This window comes from Cololabis saira, chromosome 17, assembly GCF_033807715.1.
Source record: "Cololabis saira isolate AMF1-May2022 chromosome 17, fColSai1.1, whole genome shotgun sequence".
NCBI classification, from domain to species: Eukaryota; Metazoa; Chordata; class Actinopteri; order Beloniformes; family Belonidae; genus Cololabis; species Cololabis saira.
In genome coordinates this window covers 6,023,633-6,046,115 of record NC_084603.1, presented here as the reverse complement: position 1 = coordinate 6,046,115, position 22,483 = coordinate 6,023,633, and the positions used below count along the sequence as shown (strand labels likewise).

Genomic DNA, 22,483 nt, shown 5'->3' with positions numbered 1-22,483 from the left:
ATGCGCCGTTTCAATGACAGCTTGCTTATGAAGTTACATTGTCAGGTCCCAGAACAAGCCCCATATGACAGAAAAAGAAAAAAAAACACAAACTTATTTACAGATTAAACCAAGAGGAGAAGTAAAAAGGGTGGGGGTCACTTCACACTCCCTGAAAATTAACATTATTTAAAGTACATTCTTTTTCATGTGGAAACATCTGCCCTTGATGTTCGTGTCTCACACGAATAGAGTCAGACAGTTTCATAGGATTGTTGGTGGGTTCTTGAATTGCAACAACTTCAGCAATTGTCACTGATGAGCGCTCAGTACTAACATGTGACTTGCAGAAAGTGGGAAGACGTCATGAGTTGTGATTTCACTGCAGGATAACTAAAACTGATTATCGTACACAATGCAAATGTGTCGTATTACAATTTCAAGATATTAAAAAAAAAACAGAAAACCAACACTTCCCAACATTATAAGCAATTTAAGCTTCCACTAATAAACATTTTAGCAATAACGGTACTGAAAATCCATGCTACAATTAGAATAAGTTCCATGAATGACACTCTTTGAGTTACACACTCAAAATAAATAATTTCTACACCAGATACATTGGCTGCACTTTGGTTGCATAAGAAGTTTCATAAATCAGTTGTTTTCTCACACCTGCACAGAAATAATCTCCTTCCCCTGTATTTCACGTGCACTTGCGCTCACACACACTTACACACACACACACACACACACACACACACACACACACACACACACACACACACACACACACACACACACACACACACACACACACACACACACACACACACACACACACACAAAGAGAAACATTTACCTTCTGCCTGCACAATCGCTTATCTGAATGAGAACAGAAGAGTGCATAGACATGCCCATTAAAGAGGCAAACAAATAATTAAGATTGTTTTCAGTCAGGTCTGAAGTTGACAAAACAAAGTCATTTCATGGTCTTGAAAGACACGTTGAGAGTCGACAAGGAATGCATTGCATCACAGTAGGGGTTGTGAGAACAAGTACTGCCATCAAAGTACAACATTGCAAAAGGTTTTCAGCTGCGTTCAAAACAAAGCAAAACAGAACAGCAATCCCAGAAAAACAAAACCCCAACGGCACCCAAATGTTGTTGTGAAGTGAACAGCAGAGGTCGGTTATGAGTCTGCCTGATAGAGCAGAGTTGAGGAAGCTGTCGGAAACAATGAGGTTGTGTTTTCCTGCTCTGCGACGGCATCGCAGAGTTCAGCACCGGGTGGCTGTCCTCGCCTTAGCTCACACCACACTTTGCTTGGTTTACGAGGACGGAGGAAGACAGTCGGAGGGGTCACATGTCCCAGGAGGTCCACGGGGTCCCGGGGAACCAGGAGAGCCAGGAGACGTAAAGCCAGGGGGGCCTTGAAGGAGAGTTGAGAGATTGTTTCACTGAACTGCACTTTATAATCATTCAGTAGACCTACACTGTAATGTTTAAAGAGTAGCTTGGCACAGTCACAGGCTCCCCTACAATAGCTGATAAGCTGTACAGAAGTTATACAGTAGTTATGATAAAGCTACTTGCAGAGCTTTTTTGTTTCTGATCCACAAAAGTGAATTGTTTTTTAATGACTCACTTAAATCGCAAAGGCACTGATCAGAAACAACATTAAATATTATTATATTATATTATATTCTTTCTTTTGTTAATTCTTTGGCATCCTTGGAAGATTAATTTAATCTGATTTAACTTAATTACAGAGAAGTATGATATTGCTAACCATGTCTCATTTTTTTTTAGGGTTCCTCTTATGTCAGTTTATTTAAATTTTTATTTATTTATCTTATTTTTTTTAATTTTTTTTTTTTAACTTTTTTGTTGCTGCTGTTTTGCGTGTCCTGTATTTTAGTTTATTACTTTATTTTTCCTATTATTATTGTCTTCAGTCAGAGTTTGATTGGTAATCGGTACTTACTTTGGGACCTGTTTATAATTACGTATTTTGCAGTGTGTGTGTTTTGGGGTGTTTGTTATGTTAAGTTTTGTGTCCTTATTTATTTTATTTATTTATTTTTTATTTTTTTTATTTAGTTATTTATTTATTTATTTATTTATTTTTTGAGTGTGTATGGTAAAATATAAAACGGGGTATTCTGTCGAACCCTTTAAAAGAAATGTTTATTGTGTAATATAATTTACATGGATTACCCAATAAAGAAACATGTAAAAAAAAAAAAGAAACAACATTAAAACCACTGGTGAGGAGTGATTAAATGTTTCTGTGACATGAACAACGCTAATCGTTGTCATGTAACATTCAATAATAAAACTTCAGGTTACTTCAGGAAATGCCATTTCTCAGAGAAGCATGAGTGAAATGTCTCACATTACCCCTTCATCCCCCAAACCGGTGTTTACCTCAGACGTTTTAATTTTAGTGCAACGATCCTGACTGGTGCTGTCATGACATGCTCTATGACGCAACATCGTTCAAGACAAATAACTTCTTGATTCACCCTCGTAAGCAGGGTCTTCTGGTGACACATCTGACTCATGCTACTCTCTGAACCGGGGTTATGCAAGTTCCCCATTTATAGCAGTTCTTCTGATGTCTCACTATGGGATGTGGAGACAAGCGTAACTGAAACAACCACCAGCACCGAAGGGAACGGTATTGAAGAATTGCCCAGAATCTTTTCTTTTTTTGTATATCTGCCCTCCCTTGTAAATTTCTTGCCGTCTCACATTAATCTCTCTCTCTATATTATATATATATATATATATATATATATATATATATATATATATATATATATATATATATATATGTATAGAGAGAGAGAGAGAGAGAGAGATGTATATTATTTCCAAGCAATAGGCAGGTGCTTCTTATCCCATAGTGAGACATCAAAGTGACTGCCATGAAAGAGAACACTGACGTTTAGCATTCACCTTGATGTTAGTTTTACGTGGTGCCTGTCCACATAAACCCGATGGCAACGGAGAACCCCTGCCTATCTCCCCCAGCAAGACGCTGGGCCCCAACGCAGTGCACAAAGGAATCAGGATCAGCTTGAGGAACATGAAAAAAAATAAACCCACAGTATAAATCTAGGTAGTCTGGGCTGAAAACTCCTTAGATCCCCATCCTGTCTAGCATTGGAAGGATGTGCTGAAACAAAGCCAATCAAAGGAAGTCTCAATCCCCCAAATCCACTGAACTCCAGGATCCAAAGCCAATGTCGCTGTGCCAGACGGCGCGGGAAACTCACGGGTCATGCACCCATGTGCTGATGTGCAAGAGAGGGTTTGGCATACGAGTGGGACTCACACAGTCGCAAGCAGGCGGTGTAAATGTTGGGTTTGACTGCATCACATACATTCTACTTGAATTAAATGGATGGGTAAAGTTAAAATCAAGACATATACTGTATAAATCACTGTTTGCAGTATGTTTGCAGCACATTAAACTTCCAAATTAGAATAAATAATGAACAGAATCAATAGTGAGATTATGTATTCAGAAAAAGTACTACTGACCAAAATATGTTTTTTTTTGTTTTGTTTTTAAATGCAGTTCCAGCCTTTTATTCCAAGCAAAGTTTAAAAAATTACTACATTAAGCCTAAATTACTGGGCTTGAATAAAAAATAATGTAGGCAATAAAAAATAACTGAAATAATTTCTTTTCTGCGGTCCTTTAACATTTTAGAAAGTGTTTCTCTAATAATTACAAAGAAACTGTCATACTTGCTCTTTATTTTACCACATAGTGAGCTTAAATTCACAGATGTGAGCAAATCTGTGGAAATGGAGTCATAGATCATTTTACTATAAGTGACTTTGCGTATCTTTTCCAAATCAGCATTAGAAAAGTATTCATTGTGAAAGATCTGACTTACAATCAATGTGATCCGTTATTTCACTGATGAGAATGACGGCGAGGATGTGTTTTTTTCCCCACTCTAATACATTGAGGTCATCATGGTAGATGAGACTTTAATATCTCTTGTTACCTAGCAACAGCTTCTTGAGGTGGCAAGGCAGTCCATTTTGCTTTGTGGTCTCTTACATACTGGTACATGCGCCGTTCGTCAGACCTGACACCCGGTGATAACACCATCTTTTAAATGGATCTTGGTAAGCTTGTGAAAAACCCTCCGCTGCAGTCCTGCCAAAGGAGTGTCCATTACATCGGTCAGGCCAGCGACAGCTTGACAAAGGCAAACACACTTTGTACAAAAGGAGCTGCTGTCCCTTTTACCTCAGTGTGAAAACCCGGCTTGTCCCCTTCCATCACTGCCTCAACTATCTATCGCTTACCTGCTCACACATTAAACTCTACAAAGCACTTCCGTGTATTTTATTTTTCTAGGGTGTTAAAGTGTGTTGGTGTGTAAGTTTTCCTCTTTTAATTAGCAACTGCTAAGAAGTGATGCACTACTGGAGGTGGAGGAAAAGACAGGAGTTGGCCATTGTGGTCAGATTCACGTGAATTACCTGAAATAATTAGTATTTTCTTATTCACTCAGATTCTCCTCATGAATGGATCTGGTGCTGCTGACTTCTGCAGAGATTTTTTCTCCTTATCATTTCAGCAGAACTGATAAAACTGAGTTGTATGAATCTCCTGTGTGTGACTCATCAACCTAGTCTTCACAAACTAGGGGGAACTTATATCTGCAGATACCAAGGATCCCAACTATCTTTCAGTACCCTGGCCAAGTGTAGGATTTGTGCATTTTGTCATGTTTTTTTTTTTAATTTTCAGGTAGTATCTTGTGTTGTAGGCTACGGGGACTTGTAAATCTAAGAGGAGGGGGGAAACCAGAACCATGGACCTGCATTCATATCAGTTAGTTCAAGTACTTTCCAACTCTCTCCAACTGTGGCTGCAGCTTAAGTATAACCCCCACCAGTTATGCCGCAGGTGCTTTCTCTTAACCGAACACCTCTAGAGATCATGTCTTTCAACAGCTGTGATTTATCCTCTCCAGAGGAGCTCCAGCCAACTTTCCTTTGCCCTACGCATGCATTATGCACAGATGATATGAGAGATTTTAGGTTCAATGATAAACTCCTGCTGTCGCAGTCTGGAAGCCAGTGAAGTGATCCCACTTCTCGCGGTAGCAGGGGACATTCTGACGTTATTGGTTGGTTCTTTTGTTCAGGACAGAAGCGAGATGGGATTTGAGTTTGCAGAACTGACGGCAGAATTCCACTTTATACTCGAGTGCAATAATTGCAAAAGGGGTCTTAACAAAACCATAATGCAAATCCTGGAGCTTGGTTCAATACTAACCAGCTGAGTTAACAAATGAGGGTGTAAACAACTACTTTTCTTAGCTTTCATTGTACAGGTAAAACAGACAAAATGAAGTGAAAATGGAGAAAGAATGTTATCTGCTGCTGAACCTGATCATCTGGCCACAAATGTGGCAGCTCCAGTAAGTGTTTTTATACATAGCCCAAAGAAGTTTGCTTTCTTGCTTCCAGCTTACTGGCCTGTGGCTGATGTTTTTTTAAGTGCTATAAAAATACCTGTCTGCAAATTAAAATGCTAAATGGTCTCACACTTATACAGCACCTTTTAACCACGTCTAGGTTTTACAAAGCACTTTACAAAGTGGTTCTCATTTACCGATTCACACAGACACACGCACATTTATATGACAGTCACTCAGCAGCACTTTGAATATTACTCTCTAACTCCAATGGACATATTGTGGGACAATGTTGGGTTCAGTGTCAGGTGTCAAAGGACACTTTGACACCTGATGGGGCTATGGATCAATAGCACCAATAACTATTGATGCTATTGTTGTGTATGTTATGAATAACTACACTAAAGCCTGAATTAAGGTTCTGCGTTAAACCAACGCAGAGCCTACCCCGTTGCCGTGACGCCGTCGTGAACCCTTCGGACTTCTCCGTCACTCCATTTTGCCGCGGTGCAGTACCCCCCCAGAGCACTAGTTGATGCTTTGTTTGGCTTCCGACTTTTCCGGTCACAGCAAATCAAAGAGATAAGGACAACCAAAACAACAAAAAAAAAAAATCACACACACACGAAGAAAAGAGCGCTGAAAGTTCACGACTGCTTCACGAACCAGAACCGGTCTGCGTTGGGTCCGCGTCGCTTCGACGCATAGTTACAATTTTTGGGAGGTGCACATCAGTGACGGCATAGCCTACGCTGTACGGCATAGGCTCTGCGTTGATTTAAAGTGGAACCATAATTCAGGCTTAAGGAGGTTATGCTTTCTTGGCCCCGTTTTCCTTTTGGAATCTTTAAATAATAAGAAACAGGCAAAAAAGTTGTGCCTAAAAATAATAATTTTTGCATCTGGTGTTACCTTCTCTAATATCTAATCATGTGTAATAGTATAAAAGACATGAGTGCAAATATTTTCAAATACAAAAATAGGGTTTTTTTCCACAACAAAGTGGTGTTCCAGCTATAGTAACTACTGATGTTTGCTGGGGCTTTCTTTGAAAAACTGTATTATTTCTTATGCTTGCTCAAGCCATAGTTGGATTAAAAAAAAACTACTAAAAAACAACTAGTTACAATAAGTTGTTCAGACTAAGATGGCTCCTGTGAGGCGTTCTTACCCGGTAGTCCTGGGTCTCCTGGTAACCCCAGCCCAAGTTGACCACGTTCTCCTTTCTGGCCCCTGTAACCTGATGACACACAAACACACGCAACGCTGAAAAAACACTGAAAAACGTGAATTATAGTTGCGTGGGGTCATGTTCACTGACAGGAATAGTTAGTGAGATTAGTAACACGGCATGTTTAATGCAGTTTCCAGATGGAGACACACGTCCAAACTTTCCATCGGTCCAGAATTCAGACTCATACAAAATGGATTGTTAATGACAACAAAGTAAGACATCACGGCAGCAATTTCTTCGATGAAACAATGCAACTTTAGCAGGAATTTAATAAAAAGACTCCTCTCAATCCCAAGCTGCAATCCTGAACGTTTGAACAATTAAAGACATGCTGACCTTCGGGCAAAATACAAACCATCAAACAAGCCACCTGTGCATTAGTGTTTGAAGAAAGAGGCGTCATGGGTCAACATTCGGACCACAAAAAACGTGTCTTTGAAGGCTTAAAAAACAGAATATAGATGCCTTTTTTTCAGACGGAGGTCAGAATTGTGGGTCACTGCAGGCTGTTTTACAGGAGTGCAAAAACATGGACTCTGAGGAAATATAGACTTTAAAAAACAACAAATGCATACAACTGTTATGGGTTTCATGGCTAATACGCACATGCTTAATCAAGAAGTAGGTGATAGGTAAATAAAATAAAATAAAATAAAATGATAGCATGTGCACTAATCTTGAAGTCAGATCAGGCGATTTTTTTTAAAACAATATGCACACAATCCTTATTCAACTGTTTTTTCCACTGCATGCCGTGCTGGCAAGTCCTCACAGTTCAAAACAGCAGCATACCAAGTGAGAATGAGAAATGTAAGGGGCTGCAACAATATTTCCCCCACGAGGCACTTCAAGTAATGGAGTCTCACAACCAGCAGTTGCACGGAGTGCATCAGAGACATTGACAGGAGTATCAAGCACTGCACCGCCTGGCCCAAAGGAGAAACGCTTCGACGCTTACATGTCAGAAAAAATCTTGGAAGAAAGGCTTATGAATGATCCAAAACTGAATCTCAAAGAAAGAGGGGCTATCCACACAATGCCACAATAATGAGACTTATTTCAACACTCACATAGCCTGGGGCACTCATTCAGGGGGGGGGGGGGGGGGTCCCATGGAGGAAAATGCACTGTACCTTAAGCATAAAAAAAATTAAAAAAGAAGTAAAAAAAGTAAAAAAAGAAAAGTAGAATAATACAGAACCATAAGCCTGGGTGGCACGTTGGATTGTTGCACTCTGACGGAATTGAAAAATGCCACACGGTGCACTTGGTCGAAAACAAATTGTTTCCAGCCCCACTAATGTACAACATCATATTGCCAAGGAGAGCTGGTTCCCTCTTGATTGATAGGATTGCAGTCCTTCAGTCGCACGCACTCCGTTGTAAACATTATTGATAACAAAAACACTGAATTCATACTGCCAGCATTCCTTAGGAAAGAATAAAGAAAACACTTTTCTCCGAGCAGCTGCTCCATCAAATACAGTAGGGATGTTTAGTGAATCATCAATATTGTACAAGAAAAATGCAGGGTTGCTTCAAATCACAACTTACAGCCTGGTGGATATAAAAAAAAGAAAAAAAACAAACAAACAAACAAAGCAAAACACTCCGTTTCAGTCAGTATCAATAAATATACAGAAGTAACAGAAATAAAAGAATTAAAAATTAATGGTGAAACAATAAAATGCAGAATTTATGAAATGTGCACTTTAACACAATGACTTACATCAGAGAGTGTTTTCTTTTGGGTCTACAAAGTCGGAGATGAATAGAATGATAAATGAGCACTCAATTACAACAAAGGAGGAAATAAAAGAAATGCTGTTCTTCAGCACGAGTCCTCCTGGGCCTGCTCTAACAGCTGGAGACTTCCTCCCCCGTGTGATCAAACCGCGAGGAAGAAAACACAAAAAAAAAAAAAAAAAAAAAAAAACAGACAGTGGTTTCAACAGAGGGGTTATTTTTCTCCATAAACTATTCATTTTGGCACAATGGAAAAGAAGTCAAATTGGATATTCCAGAGGAGCACAGTCTCCAGCGGAGGATGACGAGAAATAATGAGGAAATATTACCCCGATCTCTCGCACCAGCTGAGAGGAGGCACAAGTCAACAAAGAAAAAAAATTAAGAAGTTGTTGAATCCTTGATTTATCAAGGGAAATAACTTTCCTCTTTATTTTCAATAAATATTTATTTCAAAGCTGCATTATAAATCACCTGTAAAACACTCTTTGGAAGCATTAAAAAAAGAACACAAGCAAAACAACATTCAAGACGTGTAACACCAGCAGCATTAACGCAGCACAATCATTTGTGTTGAGTAGTTGTCTACTTCTAACTACATTATTTATGAATGAAAGCAGCATTTTTAATCATAGCAAAGGGTTAAAATGTAAATGGTCTTACGATAATGTGAGGTAGATACAAAGCTCAAAGAGAAAGCCCTATGCGGTGGTGCCGTGATTAGCACCAACGCATAAAACACTCCTCTTCAAAAGTTAAGATACCACAGTTCTGCTGGAACACAATACAAATCTAAGCAAGTCAGAGGTACAAAAGCCTGACTGGCAAACCATTAGTGTTGTGTGAGCAGTCAAAGAGTTGTATTAGTTTGATAAAAGGTGTCCTCCCTCCTTCCTGACTATGCTCCTTTTGTATTTTAGAAGCTTTCTTTTCCAGAGTGAGGTATCAATACTGAAGCTCTTTCCTGTCCACACTGATAACACTTTCTCTTATTCACTTCAATTCTTCGTTTGTCTTCATATTCCCCCGAGAGCTGCTGTGCACCACACTTCTGGCCTTTCCTCTGCTTCCCGCCCCTCAGTCTGCATTGATATATGGGTCTATGCAAGAGAAAAATACCCATGAATCCTTACAAAATACAAGTGTCAGCCCAGCCCCAAATCCAGCCAATGTGTACGAATTCCTATCCGCTCTTTTCATAACAATAACATGCTTGAGTTGTTGTCACATATACCTCTAGTCTGCGTTTTTACAGGTATAACCGGCCCTTCTTTTAAAAAAAGAAGGCTACATGTATAAGTCAGTAGACAGTTAGTGGCATTTTTAAAGTGCCAGTGGAGTAAATGACGCAGGTACGTACAGAAACATTCAGTTAAATAAGACAACAAATGGTTAAACATGTTCACCAACGAGCAATCGTATGGGATGAACATGATTTGTTGTTCACATTTGAATTGGAGTGGTTGTTTTCCTGAGGTGCTGTTTCTGTCCAGCACTTAAACGCAGTCCGGAGCTCCTACCTTGAGAACCGGGGGGCCCAGGCTCTCCTGGTGAGCCTGGCAGTCCGTCCTGGCCAGGGGGTCCTGGAGGCCCTTGGACCTGAGAAGCCAAGATTCCAGCAGGTGTCTTCTGCAGCATGGCACTGCTTGATATTTTCTCTGCAAGCCAAGAAATTAAAGAAAGATTTCACACAGAGAATGATTAAAGGTGACACGAGGTGGGGAGAAATGAAGCTGGGCTAAAACGATACTATAAACAATGCTAGATATCAAACTGTTTGTACCTTGAAAAACCCGTATAACTTCATTCTGGATGAATGTTCTAAGCTCTTCTGCGAAGCTGGGATCGTCCTGCGTGTGAGAAGAATTAAAAAGCTTTTACCGGAGTATTTTACCATAGACACAAATAGACACTTTCAATCAAAGTCAAGCTGCAACACAGACATTAAGTTTAAAAGTTAAAGCATTAAAATTAAATGGATAGTTGTCGTGCATCTTGACTTAATTTATAGATTTAAAATTCATATTGAAAACATGAGCACGAACATGAGCATGAATGCAAACAAGCGATGTCTACAGGTGATTATAATGACAAATTGCTACGAAAGCAGCATCTCCAAGAGGCTGAATCTGTACAGGCTCAAGACAGGCAGAGAATCATCCACTCTGTTAATGACTTTGTGAGAACAAATCAATAAGACATTAGTTCCTCAAAGAAACATTGGAAGAGATTAACATATTTCTCTCTCTTTGGTGCATTGCATTATTAAATGCTTCGAGGAATCTGGAGTGTAAAAGGGGAAGGGTGCAGGAATAAGCCGGACATCGGTGATCTCTGATCCTTCAGATGGCACTGAACAGCTTTTGACCGTCAATGACAACATGAAATCAGATGTTTTATTTGTGTAACTGACAAAGAAATAATGAGTGGATAGTGAGAAGCTGTTTGTGAAACAGCTTTGCAGACAAATGTCCCACTTCATCTGGCATAGCCACATGGTGGCCTGACCTCCCCCTCCCTGATTTAACCGCATTAGTCACACACCCACACACCCATCACCAGGAGGCAGGACTGAGCTCTTCCTACACCCATGTTTCCTGCGTTCGGCTTGGGTGGAGGGGAACCGAGGGAGGGACTGATAGCTGGGCCTTTCGCCAGGTGGGGGTTGTGGCCCTGAAGGGCGTGGACCTCTTGGCCCCTCCATCGGCCTGTGCCGGGTGGCTGGTGCTCGGCTGGGTCCTGGTCTGTCGCCGTGGGTTTCCTGGCTGCCTGCTGGGTTAGGGCGGGGCATCGCTGGCGGGGGGGGGGTTTCCTCCCGCCCTCTTCTGGCCCTCCGTGGGGCTGCTGGTGGCCTGGGTTCAGGTCTCTTCTTTGTCGGCTTCTGGTCTCTCGGGTGGCGGGGTTGTGCCCTCCCTCGTCCACTCTTGGTGCAGTTCAGGTAAAGCCTTGTTTTCACCTTGCACACACACACACACACACACACACACACACACACACACACACACACACACACACACACATACTACTCACTCACTCACCTCCATGCTCACCCCACAGTTTCAGGGACAGATAGTAGCCTAGTCCTGATGTCATTTAAGAGACCTGGAATGGTTGCTGTTTTTGTCTCTGCCTGTTACTGTTTTTGTCTCTTGCAGATTCCAAAGGTTTGTGTGCCCGTTGTGTGTTTTCTTGTGTTTTTCTGGTTTCAGATTTGCAGCAGATGCCCCCCCCCTCATATATATGCAAAAAAAAAAGCTTTAAACAATGATAACAAAACTTGCTCTATAGGCTTCTGGCCTGATGTTGCTGGTACCTCTGAGTATATATATATATATATATATATATATATATATATATATATATATATATATATATATATATATATATATATATATATACCGTATTTTCTGGACTATAAGCCGCACCTGCATATAAGCTGCATCCGCTCTATTTAAAAAAAAGATATGCAAGCCGCAGATATTTATGTTGTCAGATTAGATATTTACTACATGTACAGAACGATTTTGAACTGTAAATTATGTACATGTATGTACCTAAATAGATCCTTTCCTAACGATGTCTTTTAACACGGCAGCAACTTTGCTGATTAAAATGGGACAGAACCAAGAGAAAATAACCGGTATTTATTTATCTGTTTTAAATCTGCTTCTACTTCTATCTGCTAAAGAAGAAGTAGTGTATTCTTCTTTGCATTTATTTTGTCTTGGTTTTGATTCTAATTCCGGTTAGAGCGCCCCGAGTGGTGGAAGAAAAATCCACAGAATAGCTGCACCTTTGTATAAGCCGCATGGTTCAAAACCTATGAAAAAAGTAGCGGCTTATAGTCCAGAAAATACGGTATATATATATATATATATATATATATATATATATATATATATATATATATATATATATATATATATATATAAAAAATGTAATGCCCCTGAATAAAAATCTGGCATACAAAAAGAGCTGTAATTCATACCGTTTTCTAAAAATGTGTCTGTAAATATTCTCAAATCAAAGTTTTGAATCTGTAGTTATAACATAACTGTCAACTTAAGTTGAATAAATTAAGAAAAAAAAGCACGTTTATGTCTATAATTTTTTAAGTTTCCAGAGCAGCAACAATAACTATAATAGGCTTCAACAGTGATTCTGTGCATTCAGAACATCTTCTTTTTGGCATGATTGTTATATAACTGCAGTGAGTGTAAAATGTCTGTGACAGATGGAGGTGTTCTCTCTGCTCTGCAGAGCTCTTGGCACACCCACATATCTCTGTCTTTCTCTGTCTCTCTCCCTCTCTGACCTTCTGTTGCGCCTAGATGATCAGGAGTGGGAAGCGTGGAGCAGAAAAGAGAACAGCAAGCGTTCTCACACAGCTCTGTTTGATGTTTCACGCAGAAAGCTGTACCTACACCATTTCCTCTACGGTGAGTGAAAACTGCACCAGTTGCACCAGCCGTGTGAGCAGGTTGGGCGATGAGCATTTGTGTTTACGTTGAGGTCATGTGTAGTTTTCCTTTTTACCAGAAGCTTCATTCTCTCCAGCTGTCCTGGGGGGCCGGGATCGCCTTTTCCGCCTTGGGGCCCGCTTGGTCCTACTGAGCCAGGATCTCCCATGCGACCCCTCTCTCCTTGAAGACCTCGTTCTCCGGGAATCCCTGGATCACCCTGGGGTGAAGAAGTTCAGTTATATCTCAGCTTGGGATCGTACTAAGTGTGTGAAAGTTCTGCTCCACATCAATCACAGCCAGCGTTACTGGCTGGCATAAGCTGCATCACTGTCACTATAATTGTCAGTCCAACTTTATCATTTAACATGCTGTGCAGAGTGACTACTTTCTTCTAATTTGTCAGTGTCAGTCACCTGTCCTGAGTTTCTGCTGCCAGCTGTGAAGCTAAAAGCCTCATTTTGTATCCTCTTTTACCAGAATTTGCAGCAGATTACCGCAGACGTGTGACAGAGCCTTTGCAAATACAAAAGGAAACTGCACTGAGCGTTAAATGCCTTTTCTAGTACTTATGTGCTCGAGGGGATTAGTCATATTTGTGCTGAAGTGAGGTATTTCATTACTACTTTTCATCAACATATTTATGCACTGCACTATGAATCATAGAGCAGCTTCTGTTTAGGAAAGCAATGTTGACGCAACTTACGCGTTCTCCTTTGGATCCTCTATCGCCAGGATTACCTGTGACACCCTTCGGAAGCAAAGCAAACAAAATTCTCTTTAAATTTGTGTTGCTGAAGAAAAAAAACCAAACAAACAAAAAACAACTGAATGGGAGAACAAAGAAATTATCCACACATAACAAGCTATTACTGTGTTCTGTTCATATGCAGCAGAGATCTTTATTAAATCCCAGATATTCACTCCAATATTTGCAGAGGATTTTCTTCTGTTGGCTGCAGGAAAACTGTGAGCAAGCGTTTTGTGAATTGTTTGACTTTGAGAAACGTGCACTTTTCAGATGACTGTGCATTGATTGCTTCTAACTCAGCTCAGGTGGATCACTTCTATAATATTCCCCAGTATAGTGTTTCACCTTCTGCAATGTCATGGCTCCTCTGCATCACTCCAGTTTTGTTTGACAAAGGCCTGCTTTTCCCAGCAGCTGTCTCCACTGTACAAAGGAGCTGTGAGAAAATGCCTGTCAAAACATCTTGCGTCTTCCAGTCCCTCCCTGTCACTCCTCATTGCTTCCCTTTACTTGGCTTGCTGCGATACCTCTGGGAGCTTCTTTGTATCAATTTCCCGCTGGATTACAGGAGCCATGCAAAAGACAATCTGGCATGATGTGGCTTTAAAGCGGGCATCGCTTTCTGGTGCCATTCTCCCTTGCCTGCTTTAATCTGCAGTACGTTGTATTCCCCGCTGCCTGATGGGAAGCTTAAATCTATCATCTTGCCCACTGAAATGTGCTTCCCTGAGCATTACATTAAATCTCAAAGCAGCGAGCAAGGACTCTACACAGCAGAGCAGAGCCACCAACTAGATGGCACTGTTGCCCCACTGAAAAGTGAGCAGTGTGCAGACGACCACCGTGGCATGCTGAGAATATAATGGAAGGATATTAAATAATAAGAATGAACAAACAATAAAGTGTTGGGGCTGTCATTAAGGTGTAAGGTGAGAAAAAAAAACATCTTGTATATTACAGCAGAACAGTAATAATCACAATCAGTCAAGTCTGGGTGTTAGATCATAATGTATTGGGAATGGCTACTCAAGCATGTCTGTTCTGCATCCTGGAGACCATTCGGTGTATTCTTGAGGTAAATAGTGTAAAATAAATTTGATTTGTAGCCTAAAAGCAGACTTTCCTGCAGCATGCATTTCATCTTTAACCAGCTTCACCGAGCAGGGAAAATGCATATTATTTGAAGTGTGTATACCCCTCATTCTCCATTACAAACATTTTATCATTGTCTGAAAGCATTAACTGTATAATTAGGTTAAAAGACTAAAAGTCAACAAAGCCTTAAATCAGCAGTATTCCATTTACTTTTTTATCGCTAAAATCTCAAATATGCAAATAGGTTTAAGGCAGTCGGCGTGCTGTAGCTTGAGGGAGGGATAAGAATCTGCTGTGCCATCTCTCTGAAGCCGGGCTGATGTAAAGCACTTTCTATAAGGGGATTTGCAGCGTGTTCGCACAACTCACCTTGAATCCGGGAGTTCCATCTTTTCCAGGTCTGCCCTGCTCAAGGAGCGCAACACAAACAAAGACATTTTGTATCAGCTCCCACTTTCGATTGGATCAGCACTGTTGCACCCCTAGTAATCTCCACAGTTAATGAGATATCTCAAGTAAGGGATAATGATCCTGATTGCTGAGTGAACATTGTTCCATTGTGTGCTTACAGAGAAAATTACAGAAACTATCTCTGATGGTAATTATATGGAGGAATGTAATCATCTACAGGACAAGTGGGAGCTAACGTACGTATTTCATCCATAGTGTCCTTGAATTATGGTCTTCCCTCCCACCATTCATACGATCATTTTGATGCAACAATGGCTCAGCTAACGTGCAGGCACGTGGACATTACTGGAAGGTGCAGTAGTAAGGCAGCAGAAGCTAGTCCTGATAATAAAAAAGAGAGCAGCCTTACAAGAACACCTTGGGGCCCCTCTGGTCCAGGGAATCCTGTCTCTCCAATTGGCCCTCTTTCGCCCTGTCAGAGAACAGAGAGAGCCAGTGTGTCAGTCTCCCTTGACGAAGGACTGACACACGGACTGACAATTCAAAGAGAGTCGGATGCCGCGGCTCACCGGCTCTCCAGGGATTCCTGACTCTCCACGAGTGCCGGGCTTCCCCTGTCAATCACAAATATAAGTTGAGAACATAAATTGTTTAGCAGGTCCTGGCAAGTGTCTTATCTATAGCACCTATGCAGCATCGTCTTCATGATACAGCCCAAAGCCAGAGCATATAGCCGCACAGAAAATCCATCCATCCATCAGACCACAGGTCTATGAAGTTCTTAATCGAAACAGTATATTTTGAAAGCTGCTATTCAGTAGTTAATGAATCATCATTGACTTGTTGCCAACAGCAGACCTAAACAACACAAATTACTGATCAAAGACAAGTACTGTGTTAATTAATTGGGGGGTGGGGGGACTTACTTGAGGACCTGGTATTCCAGACGGGCCAGACAAGCCAATGTCTCCCTAGAAACACATTACACATCAAGCTGATGACAGACACGTCACACAAAGAAAACACTGTTATGCCCCACAGACACATACACATGTATAAAAACTGCTTAAATGTGACTATAATGAATCTCGCAGTGTCCGTTCTGCTTTGGATTGATTTAGAGGCGGAAAAAGAAACGTGAAATATCTGCTTAGAAATATTGATTATGGTAATAGTAACAATGCAAATATGAACAAATTGTTATTTTATTTATTATTTTTTAAGAATTCTTAACTGGAAAAACTTGGCACATGTCAAGCTTCCAACTGGGCTGGGCTGGGCGATATGGACCAAAAGTCATATCTCGATATTTTCTAGCTGAATGGCGATACTCGATATATATCTCGATATTTTTTCTGTGACATAATTGGGGTTTCCCCCAAAGCATTATAGCATAGCATCTCTGTTAGCATCTCTGTTAGCATCTCTGTTAGCTTCATTTTTTTTCTGAGGCAAACCCTTAAAAAAACAGTCAGTTTTAATACAAAGCCTCGTGCCAAATGTCACAGGTACCTTTATTAACAGAGGTCTGCACAATATCAAAATGTATAAAACAAATGAAATAAAAATAAACTGCCTGCATATAGAGAATAAAAATGCTTCTTGAATAAAATAAAACAAATATCCCTTTCCTGCATAACAATTAAATTAAAATACACTGTGCAATTAATACAATGTAGACAGTAACAGGCAGACTTTTCCACTGAGGTTGACAGTTGTGCAAATAACAAAACATTTGTGCAAATCTCAAATAAAACATTCAAGTCAATTTGTCACCAAATAAGCTATATCAAAATCCAAAAAAAAAAAAAAAAAAAAAAAAAAATTCTAATTTTTTTTTATTTTTTTAAATCGATATAAACGATATTGTCTCGTACCATATCGCCTTTGAAAATATATCGATATATATTAAAATCTCGATATATCGCCCAGCCCTACTTCCAACACATGTTTCCCAGAAGGATCAATTAGTTTGAAAAGGTATGAAAACTGATATCCTCCACTCCTGCAAAACTTCCACAACACATCCAGTCATAGATGCCCATCACTGGAGACCTTTCCACGCGTATTTACATGCGTGTCATTGCTAGACGTTCCACTAAGGGGGAGTTTGGTTCTCTTCAGGAAAATGCCTCTATTACTACAGATTCACTGTGCTGAGTGTCAGCTAGTCCAGTAATGCTTAGGCTCCAATTTGCCTTATATCCCATTTGGAAATGTCAACTTGAAATACCGTCAAGCGAAACTCAAATAGGAAAACAAAGCAATTAAATTCTTCTGGAAGCATTACATTCGCTTCAAGCTGAGCCATCACCACAACACAAGGTTTTTAACCTTTAAACTGGTGAATAGTTCTGTGTTTCAAAAAACTAGATGCGTCCATCTTAACAGAAACTCTGTTGCATGTTCAATAATAACGATAATGTGGTACAGAGAAAGTGCTTTCCTCGCGTTGCTATCAGGACAGTTTGAAGCTGATGAGGATTTTTTCCCCGTTGTTTACCTTGGCGCCGGGCAGCCCTTCAAGCCCCGGTAAACCCATGGCTCCTGGTTCGCCCTGCGAGAGGAAAGATGAATAGGTCACTCTTCACCTTGACACCATCTATCAAAGATACGGACCGCCGCTGTTGCTCTAATGTTTTCGTCCCACAATAATCGGTGGGAGTACAAGTTTTGTGAAAAACCTCCTGACGTAAATATCAAGTGGAGACAGGTGAATGAAATTCATCTGGAGCCAGTGTTTCCCACATTTCCTTTCGCTCATCTTAATATTCTTGGTCATGTATTGATGGAACCTTTTATGTATCAATATGAAGCCATCTTGAGAGGACAGTACATCAAACGCCTTATGGTGCGTGATGGAGAAAAAAGCCGGCTTTCACAACGAGACTTTCTTTCTGCTCTAAAAATAGAGACTCATTCCCTGTGCTTGAGCAAGAGATGGCCTCTATCTAGCGCCTCTTGCTCAAGCTGCCATGAAGAAATGCCATTACCCAGAACAGAGGTGCGACCGGTGCTGACATAGACGGATTGTCCAGGTAATTGTCACACATGTAGATTGTCATGAATAAGCTATTGTGGTTAAGGGGAGAGTTGGCCAGCCAGAGGATCAGCTGTGAAACGAATTGGGGCAATTCCAGCACAGAACTGGAGCCGGTCACACAATTTATTAAAATGTCAAATTAACATCCTGATGAAAAATCACTGTGCAACAAAACAATAAAAAATGCAATTGGCCCCACGAGGATAAGGAATCCAAGTTAATGGTCGGGATGTCAAGTCGTTTCCACGTCTGTAGATTGTTTTCAGGAGTCTCTATGTGTGGTTATTTGTGTGTGTGTGTGTGTGTGTGTGTGTGTGTGTGTTAAGGATTCGTGGGTTCCAACTAGCAAGACGATATAGTGCAAAAGCTTCACGTTTGTTGGAAGGAAGGTCATTTTTTCTGGCTGTGTGTTGAAGTTCTGCTATGGGTGGTTATGCGCTTGGCTGTATTAACCCACGATGCAGACTGGAAAACCACAGAGATAATTGTGGACTGCAACTAGCAGCTCTGATGTCTTTTGTATGAGCAGGACAAGAATAGATGGACGCTTCAAAAATATATATGGCAGAATGAAAAGCTTCAACTCACTGCAGATCCCTCGTCTCCTTTGGGACCCTTTAAAGAGAGAAGAAAAGAGAACAGATTACCCCCGTGAACGTGACATCTGGTACCATAAAAAACATAAATACGGCATGAAATGACACTGTGGTTAGAAATTCAAATATTTATTATAACTTTTCCTTTCTCGCAGCGTCTGTGTAAATCAAGCTTACATTGTGACTGCGTTTCAAAACACGGGTCATGCAGCCCGGCGTGGTTATCATAAAGGCTTTGCAAACTTGGACCGTCATTTTTCAGCATTAATAAAAATAAATCATTGATAAATTGCATGCTTTGTCCTGCTTAACGCTGATGAGTATGCTCCCTTATGGATTGCTCCCAAGGAGCTGTGATAGATGCAGCATGGGCTGAAGCGTCCTTAAGATTTTGCCACCGTCGACAGGCCTTGTGTACCGGGGACAGCGCGGCGTCGGCTTTTTGTCGCCTCCTTAAGTGTTCGCTTCGGTGGATGCATCCCTGCAGGGCCTCTGACTGAATCTCTCTCAGGACTGGACAAGATTACAAACTGTTTGATAAGCGGGAGCAGGAGGAACTGATAAGCAAATTGGGTCACTTCGGCTTGGCACTGTGCGGAGAATCCGAACTTCTGAAGTCCATTTTGCATATCAATGATACCGTGTTTGCGGGGGTGAATCAGCGGCACCTGTTTGAGAGTCAGGAAGCCTCTTGGCCTTTGCCAACCACCGGCTTTCAATGAGCATGATTGACTGTGATATAAGAGTCTCAGAAGCCAAGATAACGCTGGAGGGTTGGTCAGGTTGTTTGTTATTCAGCTCTCCCGCGCTCTGCAGCTCATAGAGTATTAGCAAGCCTGTTAGCTGGTGTTCCTCCCCAGCACACTGTAAAGGATTTGCTTCAGGCAAAATAACACTTACCGGAGCACCAGGAGCTCCAGGGGGTCCTAAAATAGCTCCACCACTCTGAAAAGACATTTTTTTAAACATAATAACTATATATTTTAGAATATAGGTCAATTCGTTTTGATAGCAAGAAAAGATCTTTCTTTTTTTTTGCCAGTAAGAAGGCAGAGTATCATCTTTAGTGAATCACATGAATCTGAATCATATGGAGGGTCTTTACCTGCCGCTTGTACAGGCTGCTCATCCCGTTCCCGTTCCCCTCCGCAGATGGCGGACCCTGAAACGCAAGAAACCGTGAGGCAGACAAATTCTCTCAGAGACTCTGAGTTTCAGACGTAAAGAAATAGATGCAGTCTGGAGGGAGTTCTACACTGATGAGTCTTTAAATCTAACATGAGAAGGATCAATAGCTCATTTGGTGATTACGTAGGGAAACAGAGGAAAGGAGTGTGAGAGTGAGAAGTAAAAAAAGAAAAAAGGCAGGAAGAAAAAAAGGGAACTGTGGGCTTAATAATCCTTGAGCCACTTGTAATTAAAAAAAAAAGAGGCTTTCTCAAAAACACAAAAGAGCAGAGTGATTAAAAAAAGATTTGGGGTATGAGAACTAGGAAATCCTGACTTCTTGGGTAGTATTAAAACATAAAGGGATGTTTTCCCCTGATAGATTGGTCGATGGCAGCTATTGTAAAAGAAGAAGAAGTCAAGGTTCTCATTTAGAAGCAAGTGAACGTCTGTGCCCTTTTCAGGCCACTGAGCCATCCCCTATCCTCCCAGACTGCACTTTATGAGACCTGTGCGCGCGCGTATGTGTGTGTGTGTGTGTGTGTGTATGCACATATGCGGGGTGGGGGAAGACAGGTTCAAGGGGACAGCCAATGAATTATAGATCTGCTTTTGGAAGTGCTTACTCACTTGCCTTTTTAAGGGACGAAACATGATTCAATGCCAGCGCGCTGGTCGCCACGGTTTCATCATGTTTGCACTTGTTTGTCAGTTATGCTTTTCCTGTTACACCAAATGCTGTGAGACTGGGCATCACACAAGTGTTGTGCAGATGGCTTGAACTCAGTAGGCTTGCCTCTATTAGCAGCAAATTTGTACACGTGGACGGGTTTGGGACTTGGCCAACGTATGACCCTGTTGGAGGTTTTATGACTGATTATGAACAAGTGGCTGGTGCTGAAGCATCGTGAACTTACTGGAGGCCCTGGTATCCCTGGAGGTCCTTCGGTTCCCTGTCAAACACAAGCCAGAGGAATTCTTAAACACGTCGGTGGAAATGGAAATGTTTATCAGCCACCGTTTCATGGAAATGCAAGGCGCTGATATGGAACCTCATTTACCAACCCTGAGACGTGCTGCACTTTGATGCATAGGGCAATGGAAAAATAATACAAATAAAGAAAAAACTTTTTATATTTTGAATAATGTTAATCTTTGTCATCTTTGTTATACAGAACCTGAAATAATGTGGCCTTTTTATTTAACCAATTTATCTTAAAGATATACAACACAACAATGCAAAAACATTTAGGGGGTAAAACGTATACTCCCCATCTACAGCATTTGTGTATTACAGGCATAGCTCCATGGCAGTTCTTTGTATCTGGATGTATCTCGCTAGAATAAATTAGAAACAGAGTTTTATGCAAATCCTGTCCTGAGTATATGCATCCTCTGTATGCTGCATATATATTAAAAGAAAAAAAAAACACACACCCATCCTGCATTATATACATTATACAGAGAAATCTTTCAGTGGTAAAACTCCTTACTTACTTTTTCTCCTTTTGGTCCAAATTTGCCCAATGGTCCAGGTCTACCCATGATCCCCTGTGAACAGGACAACATGCTTATATGTAAATCTAAAACGAGCGTAAAGCTCAAAATAAAAAAGCATTCAATAGTTTGCAGTACAATAAACTGGATGGTGCTTTGTAGTATTGAAATCAACTGGCTGTTTTCTTAAGCAGTTAGAAACAGTTTTGCTTCTGTTTCAAAACACAATACACTGTTCACTGGAGGTGTCCTTGCCTTCTCCTTACGCTAACACAGCTCCTCCAGATAATTACATCATATAGCATGTAACAACTTAAGGACTGGTTTTATTTAGTCTTGTAGCCAACAACAGAGTGTTGGACATGCTTTGCTGGCAGTTGAGTAGAAACTTATTAGAGCTAGCAGGAGCAGCATGGCTCCAGTCTCAATAGATCAACCCTGTAACAAGGTTCAGGCATGAAGAATTATTTTGCTTAATGACCACTGGTTATTCATTTGTAATGTAAAATAAAGACACAGTCCTTATATTATTAAACTAAGCACTACATTTTTCACAGCTTATATCTTATCTTATCTTATATCTACCTCTATATTTATGACGGAAAAACTGAAAATTAAAGCTGCAAGCAGCGACGATGAACGGGCCCTCGCACTCATGGCCACCGCCCCCCATAAGCATATCAGAAATGACACCACCCACGACTTTCTATGTCAAACCATTCAAAAGTTATGGCAGAAAATAGGAACTATGAAATATCGACCAATCAGAAGAAGGGGCGGGGCTGATGTGCACCAATTATGGTCAAGGGCTCAAACCATGTCCGATGACACCACCCACGAGTCTTTATGTCAAACCATTCAAAAGTTATGGCAGAGAAAAGTTTTCTAGGGGGTGCTGTTGAGCCATCTCGCCACACCCATTATTGCAAACCATGAAATATCAAATTTATCACCAGGCCTGGCTTGCGTGCAAAATTTGGTGACTTTTGGGGAACTATCAAATATGGACCAATCAGATGAAGGGGGGGCGCGCTTTTTTTGCGTTGT

At 40.8% G+C, this 22,483-nt stretch overlaps 2 protein-coding genes across 3 annotated transcripts in view; both read right to left on the bottom strand.

The window, feature by feature from the left end:
- Positions 1 to 758: 758 nt before the first annotated feature.
- On the bottom strand, positions 759 to 19,928 carry LOC133463630 (collagen alpha-1(XIX) chain-like). Of its 2 annotated transcripts, XM_061745272.1 has the most exons (14): positions 19,878 to 19,928; positions 19,673 to 19,717; positions 18,765 to 18,791; positions 17,637 to 17,690; positions 16,060 to 16,104; positions 15,703 to 15,747; positions 15,543 to 15,605; positions 15,092 to 15,127; positions 13,583 to 13,627; positions 12,953 to 13,096; positions 10,200 to 10,266; positions 9,937 to 10,074; positions 6,608 to 6,676; positions 759 to 1,412 (listed from the first exon to the last, which is right to left on the bottom strand). In XM_061745272.1, the coding sequence occupies exons 1-14, from the start codon at positions 19,899 to 19,901 to the stop codon at positions 1,312 to 1,314; spliced, it is 903 nt and encodes a 300-aa protein (XP_061601256.1). In that variant the 5' UTR covers positions 19,902 to 19,928; the 3' UTR covers positions 759 to 1,311. The 2 variants fall into 2 exon arrangements, with proteins under 2 accessions (XP_061601256.1, XP_061601257.1); XM_061745273.1 differs by lacking the exons at positions 759 to 1,412; positions 6,608 to 6,676 and adding an exon at positions 8,798 to 9,516.
- Positions 19,929 to 20,628: 700 nt separating this feature from the next.
- LOC133464084 (collagen alpha-1(XIX) chain) overlaps positions 20,629 to 22,483 on the bottom strand; it is a 100,435-nt gene continuing 98,580 nt past the window's right edge. The window contains exons 38-39 of the mRNA XM_061746060.1: positions 21,437 to 21,490; positions 20,629 to 20,892 (exon numbers count right to left, since the gene is read on the bottom strand). Of these exons, the coding sequence (XP_061602044.1) occupies positions 20,629 to 20,892; positions 21,437 to 21,490 (318 nt within the window). The remainder of the gene's footprint in view (positions 20,893 to 21,436; positions 21,491 to 22,483) is intronic.